Source organism: Garra rufa, chromosome 22 (assembly GCF_049309525.1).
Source record: "Garra rufa chromosome 22, GarRuf1.0, whole genome shotgun sequence".
Classification (NCBI taxonomy): domain Eukaryota; kingdom Metazoa; phylum Chordata; class Actinopteri; order Cypriniformes; family Cyprinidae; genus Garra; species Garra rufa.
The window spans coordinates 7,522,188-7,532,792 of record NC_133382.1 but is presented as its reverse complement, the minus strand read 5'-3'; the positions used below and the strand labels follow the sequence as shown (position 1 = coordinate 7,532,792).

Here is a 10,605-nt window from a genome sequence, read left to right as displayed (position 1 = left end):
TAAAGCTATCTTTTATTTAAATAAATAATGTTTTTTGTTGTTAAAGCATAACCACAAGTAAAACTGTATTTTATTGAAATCTGTTAAGATGTTACAACAAGATCAAGAGTTTAACTGTGGGGTTTGTTAAAAACACATTATAGCCACAAGTAAATCTTTTATTAAAATAAATGATGGTTTTACTTCAGGAACCCGTGTTGAACTGTAGTATTTGTTGTAAAAGCATAGTAACCACATGTGCAACTATATTTTATGAAAGTCTACTACAGTTTTACTACAGGAAAAAGAGTTTAACTGTGGGATATGTGTTGAAAACTCATACTAATTACAAGTAAAAGTCTCTTTTATTCAAATAAATTATGGTTTTATCAGGAACGATAACTAAATTGTAGTATTAGTTGTAAAAGCATAGCAACCGCATGTACAACTATATTTTACTACAGGAACAATATTTTACTTGTGTTTTTGTTGTGAAAGCATACCAACCACAAGTATAACTGTATTTTGTTTTTTTAATAGGTTAAGATTTTACTACAGGAACAAGAGTTTAACTGTGGAATTTGTTGAAAACTCATTGTAACCACAAGTAAAACTCATAGTTACTACATCTTTTATTTATTTTTATTTATTATCTTTTATTTAAATAAATTATGGTTTTACTTCAGGAACCCATGTTGAACTGTAGTATTTGTTGTAAACGCATAGTAACCACAAGTAAAACTACCTTTATTTAAATAAATTATGGATTTACTACAGGAATAAGAGTTGAACTGTAGTATTTGTTGCAAAGTAACCACAAGTAAAACTATCGTAATTAAATAAATTAAACCATAACCAAACATTAGTTGTAAAAGCATAGTAACCACATGGACACCTATATTTTGCTACAGGAACAATATTTTACTTGTGTTTTTGTTGTGAAAGCATAACCACAAGTAAAACACTCTTTTATTCAAATAAATTATGGTTTTACTTTAGGAACACGCGTTGAACTGTACTATTTGTTGTAAAAGCATAGTAACCATGAGTATGTTTAATGGAAATTAACCATGGCTTCATTACAGGAGCAAAAGTTTTACTGGTATTTGTGAAAAAAAAGTATCCACGAGCAAAAACCCTCCTGTAGAAAAAATAATTTGGCTACAAGAACTATGGTCAAGACAGTGTAACTGTATTTGTGCTCATGTAATTACGATTATAACCTCAGGGTGGCATGAAGATATAAGATCATGTTTTTAAACACCCCAGCGACATCTTGTGGTAAGAATAAGGAAATGCATCAGAAAATGTAATCTTATACAATTTCTTAAAGAGGAACATTCGTGAATGAAAACAGAATGTAGTGAGATTTTAGGTTTATATCATACCAGTAGAAGATTAATATTAAAAGCAAAATCTGTTCATCTTACTTGATGAGTGTAACTTGAAGTGCAATACTAACAGGTTGCTGGCAACATTTTGCATTAATAGACTAACCATAAATAATAAAATAATAAACTAACCACTTGCAGCTTCGAAAATAAGTGTGACTTTAAATCTGTCATACGGGACACTAGTAATATATATATATATATATATATATATATTGTCTGCTTGCATCAACTCATATGCACAAATATTCAAATTTGGGGCCTTTAGTGTTTACATGTTCGTAGTCTTAAACTACAAAATACAGACTAAAAGCAATGTGATTTTTTTAAAACAATAAGATTGAAAGAGGCAAAAAATGATGATTCTTCTTTTCACTCCGTTTCTAAATTAGTCCGCACTTTAATAAGAAACATCCTAGAAGGGAAGTTCAGAAGAAGGAAATGAAAGAAATACTTTGCTGAATTAACTACTTAATAAGCAGATCAAGCTTGACTTCAAACTGCCATCAAAATTAATACATTTATGACATGAGGTTGAATATTCCGTAGCTTCAAAGAAGCACAGAAATAATTGATTTTATTTTATTTTTATGAGTGCTTTTAGATGTTTTCTAAAGCATTTCTTAACGTTACAAAATAAAACACAAAAAACAATAATTGTTCTCATTATAATTGCTCTGTTTCATGTTGTTTTGAAAGTAGATTCCCAGTGCTTATGAACATTAGACAAATCTCACTTACAGAAGGGCTCTGCCTTGTAACCAAAAGTTAAGTACCATATTAATATTCATAAAAGAAATCGCTTCCGGTGTTCAGATGCGGTTATTTCACTTGATCTGCACTTATCTGTATGGCAGTAAATAAAAAGATACTCGGTCTTCCTTCAGGAGGCGCAATGGCGCTCAAGATAAGGAAAACTCCATTGAGCGCTATTCAAAAACTCTGGATATTTTAGTGCTTCGTTAAAGACAATTGTACAGTAAAACATTTGTAGATTTTAAATACATTAATTCAAAGAATTGTCATCTGGACTACAAATGAAAATCCGCCTCAGCAATAGCTAAAAATGAATTTTTAAAAACACCTGATCAACTCACCACTATCGACTGTGATTGGTTCATCCAGAAGGACGATGAGAAAAGTAACAGTTACCTCGTGACAAGGGCTCGTTTGTGTTTTTACTAGCGCTGTGAATAATATTAAATACACGATTAATGACACTGAGAAACTGTAAAATCATTGAATTTAAAATGAGCAGTGGAAAGTTCAAGTAAGAAAATAATTATAACCAGACCAACAAAGAAAACAAACGCTAAGTCACCAATCCACTCCCATCACGATTAAAGCTAAACGCCATTCTATCAACTTATTCTGTCTAATGTCTATACTTCAAAACTAATAGACATGCTACACGTGACAACATGAGGAATTAAGTTTCGCTCTCTGATGGACTGACATGATCCACTTTTTCACTCTCAGCAGCATGCCTGTCTTCCGTTTAGGTAAAGTTATGATTTATATCAAACTTGTATAGCGTTGATAATTTATTAGCTATTTCAATTTAGTAATTCAGTCATGCAGTTTGTTATTAGAGCACAGCTACATAACACGTACATTGAAACTAAGTATTAAGTGCAATGAAACACTGTGCTTGAGTTAATATTTACATAACGTGCAATTTTTTAACAGTGTAAAAGTAAAACCGGAAGGTTTGTTGTTGTATTTGTACATTGGATTTACCCTGACAGGCAAATACATATTGTACTGTTACAGGTTCTTTCACTTCCATCATGTTGCTTCATGTTCTGCTCCTCCTTCATGCATTAGGAGGAGTTTCCTCCTCCCTGTCATGTTATGATGATCAGGGGAAACCTGTAGACTGGTTTGTATATTTTTAAGTTACATAAAAACACAAAACATGCAGCAGGTTGAATCACTTTTGGGGCACAGCAGTACCTGTTTGAACACTGTCATGCATATGTTTTATCAGTATTTTTCATACTATATTTCATAGTTTTAAGTCCCAGTGTTATGTCTATGACTTAAAAGGATGATTGTGTTGTGGACATGGTATGTCAAACAGTGTCAAGTGTTCACTACTGTTCAAAAGTTTGGGGTTGGTGAGATGTGACAGTAAACACATTTATAATGTTAGACATTTATTTTAAATAACCACGGTTCTTTGATTTTTCTATTCATCAAAGATTCCTGAAAACAGGATCCCACAAAAATATTAAGCAGCACAATTGTTTTCAGCATTGATAAATATGAGACATGTTTTTTTAGCAGCAAATCAGCATATTAGAATGATTTCTGAAAGATCTTGTGACACTGAAGACTGGAGTAATGATGCTGAAAATTCAGCTTTTCATTGCAGGAATAAATTACATTTGAAAAAATATTAAAATAGAAAAAAATGTAATAATATTTGAAAATATCACTGATTAAATAAATTCAGTCTTGGTGATCATAGGTTAATAAATATATTAATTCATTAATTAATCTTATTAATTAATTAATCTTAAATGTTCTTAATTTTGTTTTTATTGTTGTGATTATTATTTTAAATTTTTATGATTTTTATGCTATTGTGATTTTAATTCCTTTTTATGTACAGCACTTTGAATTACCATTGTGTATGAAATGTGCTATATAAATAAACTTGCCTTGCCTTGCCTTACCAAATTTTTAAAATGTAGTGTACTTCAGCTTCTACTTGAAATAAAAAAAATGTTTAAATTATTTAAGTTATTAAATCATTATTATTATTAAAACAGTTATTATTTTAGATGTCATTTTATGACCTTATAATAATTAAACAACTTGATTATTCACAACAGAACATTTTAAGTAAACAAAAATGGCGAGTTAATGTAATAGTACTTGTGTTAATATTAATAATAGAATATTTTTATAGTACAAATGTACTGTAATTTATGATAGGAAAATTATTTTGTTGTTGTATCGTTTATTTTATATTTAGTGTAGGATTCACTTTAAAACAACTTTAACTAAGAAACTGCTAGTAAGTATTTGCACAAACAGCAAGTAATACTTTGCATTTAAAAGATTGAATTAGAAAAACTGAAATGATGTCTTGTAAGGCTTCTTGTAAAACATACTTCAATAATCTTAAAATCAAATTAATATAGTCTAGGTAAAATGTAATCATCAATGTGATGTAGCTCTTATTTCTGTCTCTTCTTACAGGTATTACTTGTACAAACTCCCACATCAACGTCGTGTGCCTGTGCAGGAGGGGCTGAAGTATCTTTTCATGGATGGAGAGACTCAGGGATGGACAGAAGGGAAGACTTTAGTTAATGACAGTCAAAGTGCTGTTGGTCAAACAGTAGGGCCTTTATATGAGGTACAGGTCACACTCTTTATGTAACATTAGGTATCTAAATTTAAAAAGTGAACTGTTCGTGTTTGCTTAAACCATCTTCTGTTCTTCTTTCATTATTAGTCATTTTCCGACTGATTTTAGAGAAGCTTACTCAGCTTATCCTGCTCTGTAGTCTGCACATTTTGCCAATTTTGCAGAACTATAAAAACACTTGAGTTTGCAATTACAACTCAAGGTTTAATTATAAATCTATTTGAAATCCACTGAGATTTAGATTCACATATAAAAGCGGCAAAAATCAGATACCAAACAAGTTTTTGTTGTTTACGCACATGCAGCAAGATCAAACTGAAATTAAAAAGTGTATTTCTGACTTTAAATGCGCATGCATATTTCATAATAAAAGAGGAACTCATGCTTTAGATCACATGCTCCTCACAAGGCCTGTGATCTCATACAGTCACGTTTATTACGAAAAAGCTTTGAGCTTTAACTTTCTTCCAGGGTGGAGAGGTTGGATACATCTTATATAATGACCAGCCACCACAACAGAAGCTTTCTGGAGATGCATCCAGGTCTTGTGGCCACACCAAAGGTGCAGTTTTAGTGCAGTTAACCACTTAAAGGAGAAGGTCACTTCCATTGAAAATTTCCTGATCATTTTCTCCCCCACCATTTCATCTAAGATGTTCATGTCTTTCTTTCTTCAGTTCGCAAATAAATTACGTTTTTTGAGGAAAACATTCCAGGATTTTTCTCCAGAAAGTGGACTTTAATGGTGGCCAATGGGTTGAAGGTTCAAATTGCAGTTTCAATGCAGCTTCAAAGGGCTCTACACGATCCCAGCCAAGAAATAAGGGTGTTATCTAGCGAAACGATCAGTCATTTTCTTAAAAAAATAAAAATGTATATACTTTTTAATCACAAATGCTTGTCTTGCACTAGCTCTGCGATGTGTGTCTTCACGCATTACGTAAGGTCACACGTGGTTAGTTTTTTTATTTCAGTTTGTACTTCGGTTCAAAAAGGTAGAGTAGGACGAAAAACCCCATCTGATTTTCTCCTCCATCTTCAAAATCATCCGACATCGTTGTTTTATCTTTTTTGTAAAGGGTGTTTGACTTTCTTTGCATGTACGCTTTATGCGTCACACATGTGATTAGGCAAGACTTAAAGGGATGGTTCGGAGTAGAATTGACTTAATTGCTATGCACTCCGAAGCCCATGTAAATACCCCATCCAAATTTTTTTTTTACCTTAGTCAAACATTTATGGAGATATTAGAGTTTTTCGAATTGCTTGTTACAGGAGTGATTGGTACATGTGATGTATCTCGTAAATTGCACCACTAAACCTGCAAGTAATCTTACCAAACTTGTACAGTAGTGTAAATAGGTTATGTACTCACAAAACGCTGCATCAGAACATTTGTAAGTCCACCATGAGTGTTTTAAAAACACGTTTTACCCGAGAACTACTAGTCTCAAAAACTACAAATGGCGACACGTCGACGTCACGTCCCTGGTTTGAAAAAAGCACGTAAAAACCTCCTACAAGTTGACATGCACACAGATGTAGTAGGAGGACTTTTACGTGCTTTTTTCAAACCAGGGAAGTGACGTTGACTTGTAGTTTCTGAGACTAGTAGTTCTCGGGTAAAACGTGTTTTTAAAACACTCATGGTGGACTTACAAATGTTCTGATGCAACGTTTTGTGAGTACATAACCTATTTACACTACTGTACAAGTTTGGTAAGATTACTTGCACGTTTAGTGGTGCAATTTACGAGATACATCACATGTACCATTCACTCCTGTAACAAGCAATTCGAAAAACTCTAATATCTCCATAAATGTTCGACTAAGGTAAAAAAAACTTTGGATGGGGTATTTAGATGGGCTTCGGAGTGCATAGCAATGAAGTCAATTCTACTCCGAACCATCCCTTTAAGTCGAGCTAGTGCAAAATGAGCATTTGTGGTTTAAAAGTATATAAATTAAAGTATTTTTGAGAAAATGACCAGTCGTTTCACTAGATAAGACCCTTATTCCTCGGCTGGGATCGTGTGGAGCCCTTTGAAGCAGCACTTAAACTGCAATTTGGACCTAATTTCTTTACGACTGAAGAAAAAAGACATGAACATCTTGGATGACATGTGGGTGAGTAAATGAAATTATCAGGAATTTTTTTTCTAGAAGTGAGCTAATCCCTTAAAATGCTTATAATGGAACACTTTTTCTTTGTTCCAGGAGTTGTTGTCTTCGACAAACAGCAGGGCTTCTGGTTGGTCCACAGCACGCCTCATTTCCCTCCTCCTAAATCAGAGGGACAGTTTTCATACCCCAGTTCTGGCATAAATAATGGACAAAACTTCATCTGTGTCACATATCCTTTCGAGCGCTTTCAGACCATAGGTATGACCCCAATACAAATTAGCAGTGATTAAAAGTGGGCTTTTCCGCATTAAAGGATTAGTTCACTTCCAGAACAAAAAGTTTCTGATAATTTACTCACCCCTTTGTCATCCAAGATGTTCATGTCTTACTTCAGTTGTAAAGAAATAATATTTTTTGAGGTAAACATTTCAGGTATTTTCTCCATATAGTGGACTTTAATGGTGCATGTGAGTTTGAACTTCTAAAATGCAGTTTAAATGCAGCTGCAAAGGGCTCTAAATGATCGCAGCCAAGGGAAAAGTGTCTTATTTAGCAAAACGATTGGTCATTTTCTTAAATAAAGGAATATTTATACACTTTTTAACCACAAATGTTCATTTAGTCTAGCTCTGCGATGTGCATACGTACTCTGTGCGGTCCGGTTCAAAACAGTTAGGGTATGTCGAAAAATGCCCATCTCATTTTCTCCAACTTCAAAATCACCCTACATCACTGCAGAAGTACCGACCAAATGTTAACAAAGTGAACATGCAAAGAAGATCAAACGCCCTTTACAAAAAAAGATAAAACAGGGATGTAGGATGATTTTGAAGTTGGAAGAAAAAAATGAGATGTGAATTTTTTTACATACCCTAACTGTATTGACCTGGATTGCACAGAGTATGCATGTGCATCGCAGAGCTAGACAAAATGAGCATTTGTGGTTAAAAAGTGTATAAATATTAATTTATTGAAGAAAAAGAGTGATAGTTTCGCTAGATAAGACCCTTATTCCTTGCCTGGAATCGTTTAAACCCCTTTGAAGCTGCATTTAAACTGCATTTTTGAAGTTCATACACCATAGAAGTCTTGGATGACAAGGGTGGTTATTAAATTATCTGTAATTTTTTGTTCTGGAAGTGAACTAATCCTTTAAAAAAAGTGAGTCTGACAAATGTAAACAGTCACACTTATGTTGTTCCAAAAATGTAAGACTTTCTTTCATTCACAGAACATAAAAGAAGATATTTTGAAGAATCTTGGTAACCAAATAGTATTGGTTCCCATTGACTTCCACTGTATTTTTTATCCATACAATGGAAGTCAATGCGAACCAAAAATGTTTGGTTACCAACATTCTTCAAAATATCTTCTTTTATGTTCTGTGGAAGAAAGAAAGTCTTACAGATTTGAAATCACATGAGTGTGAGTAAATTATGACAGAATTTGCATAGTTTTAACGCTAGAGTTCGTGACTGTAAATATGAATTGTTAAAGTGAACTAGAGTATTACATTTTCATATGCTTGTTTTGAATTGAGTCTGATGTTGGAGATGCTGCTTGAAATGTTTCTCACCTAACCTTTTCATGTGCAATTTCTAAAGACAAAACATTTATGGGATGCAGTTGCCATAGTGACTGTTAGAATAATCCGTCTGACACAGTAACCATAGTGACAACACCTCTCACTGTGCTGCTCTTTAGGTCCATTTAGTCTTGTGTTTGTAAATCACAGTATTATCAGACTTTCCGGTAATAGTAATAAAGCAATAAGCCAGTGTTTCTCAACCCTGTTCCTGGAGGCAGGTCAGCAGTATACATTTTAAACTATTTCCAATCAAACACAAACCATACCTGATTCAGCTCATTAGCTTGTCAGTGGAGAAACTAAGGCCTAAAATGAATGGGTCAGATAAGGCCGACATACAGAATGTGTCTCTAAGGAACAAGGTTGGGAAAGTTTGTACGAGCCAAGGCTGTTATGTTTCAGACATGAAGTAGAAAGGCTAAAACACCCTTTTTACATGGTTTCAAATGGCTTAATTTTCTGTAAAATAGTGTGTGATATGGTAATTAACAACAAAACATTATTATTATTATTGTTGTTGTTGTTGTTTTGTTTTATTATCTTCTGTAGTTTGTATTTATTATGGTAATGTTCATATAATGTAATTTCTTTTTTCGGTAATATATTCCCTATTATTATTATTAATTATAATAATTATAAAAACAACAATAATAAAAATACAAATTATTTTTGATATCATTATTACTTTAAAAATATTTTTAACAAAAGTAATTTACACAATGGTTTGTTTTTGAAAAATAAATAAATGTGTGTAAAAGTTTTTTAATATATTGTTTTTATAGATATTATTTTAGTTTTAGTAAATTTGTTGTATTTTATTGTAATTTTTCATTTTAAATGTATAAATTGTTTCAATGTTTTATTATTTAAAAAAATATTGTAAAGAAATGGCAAGATTATTGGACTGTTGTTGTTATTTATTATTATTTCTATTGTGATAGATGTATACATAACATTTTCAGACCCAAATTATTATCAATAATAATAAATAACAACAGCAATGTTATTGTCGTTGTTGATGTTTATTTTATTGTCTTCTGTCTTTGTTATAGTAATATAATATTTTCATATATTTTATAATAATAATTATAAAAATGTTTTTAATTACAAACTTATATAATTTATTTATTTATTTATTTTATCATGTATTTTATTTCTTTCTGATATACTTTCCACAGGTGAGCAGTTGAAAATCAATCAGCCTCACATATATGACTGTAGCATCCCTGCTTCACTGGCTGCTGCTGTACCTGCTATGGCTCAGCTCTGTAAACACACACTGGGCCAATGGGACAACACTTCCCCCTCCCCATCCAATCGCAGTATCTCACTCCTCTCGCTGGCTGGAACAGAGTTCATCAGCTTTGCAAAAGGTGCATCATTTGCCAACGGTAAGACTCACTTTCAATACTGATAATATGTGACACTCTAACGCCAGTCAGTCAAATGTGTTAAACGATCAAGATTAAAACATTTAGCTCTTTTCGTTAAACAAATGCGTTCCATTCAAGTTGAGGACGTGTTGTTTAATCGTTTTTCTATGCAAGTACAGTCAAGCCCGAAATTATTCATACCCCTGGCAAATTCTGACTTAAAGTTACTTTTATTCAACCAGCAAGTTTAATACACAGGCTTCTCTCAAAAGATAATAAGACAATGTACAAGAGGCATCATTGTGGAAAAAAATATTCTCAGCTTTTAACTACATTTGAACAAAAAGTGGCATGTCCAAAATTATTCATACCCTTTGCAAACTGTCACAGTCTATGGGAAAATCCAAAGTTCTATACCATTCCAAATAGTCCAAGCTGTTCTAAAGCATCCTAATTACCCTGATTCCTTGGGAACAGCTGTTTTAATCAACTCAACAGGTGAAAAACAGAAGCTGTCATGGCTAAGACAAAGGAGATCACTGAGGACCTGCGGCTGCACATTGTGGCTGCTCACATGTCAGGAAAGGGCTATAAGACCATATCTAAATGTTTTGAAGTTCTAATGGCTACAGTGCAAAGTATTATTAAAAAAATACAAGACGTTCCACACCGTAAAAAATCTCAGAGGACGTGGTCGGAAGCCAAAAGTGACACCTGTGCTGGCCAGGAGGATAGTGAGAGTGGTAAAAAATAATCCAAGGATCACCT

The 10,605-nt window shown here is 32.9% G+C and overlaps 1 protein-coding gene across 1 annotated transcript; it reads left to right on the top strand.

Moving 5' to 3' along the window:
• Positions 1-2,750: 2,750 nt before the first annotated feature.
• On the top strand, positions 2,751-9,957 carry dnase2 (deoxyribonuclease II, lysosomal). Its single transcript, XM_073828709.1, has 6 exons — positions 2,751-2,872; positions 3,144-3,252; positions 4,581-4,740; positions 5,224-5,314; positions 6,970-7,134; positions 9,643-9,957. Exons 1-6 carry the CDS (start codon positions 2,827-2,829, stop codon positions 9,876-9,878), a joined length of 807 nt encoding a protein of 268 aa, XP_073684810.1. The 5' UTR covers positions 2,751-2,826; the 3' UTR covers positions 9,879-9,957.
• The last annotated feature ends 648 nt before the right edge of the window (positions 9,958-10,605 follow it).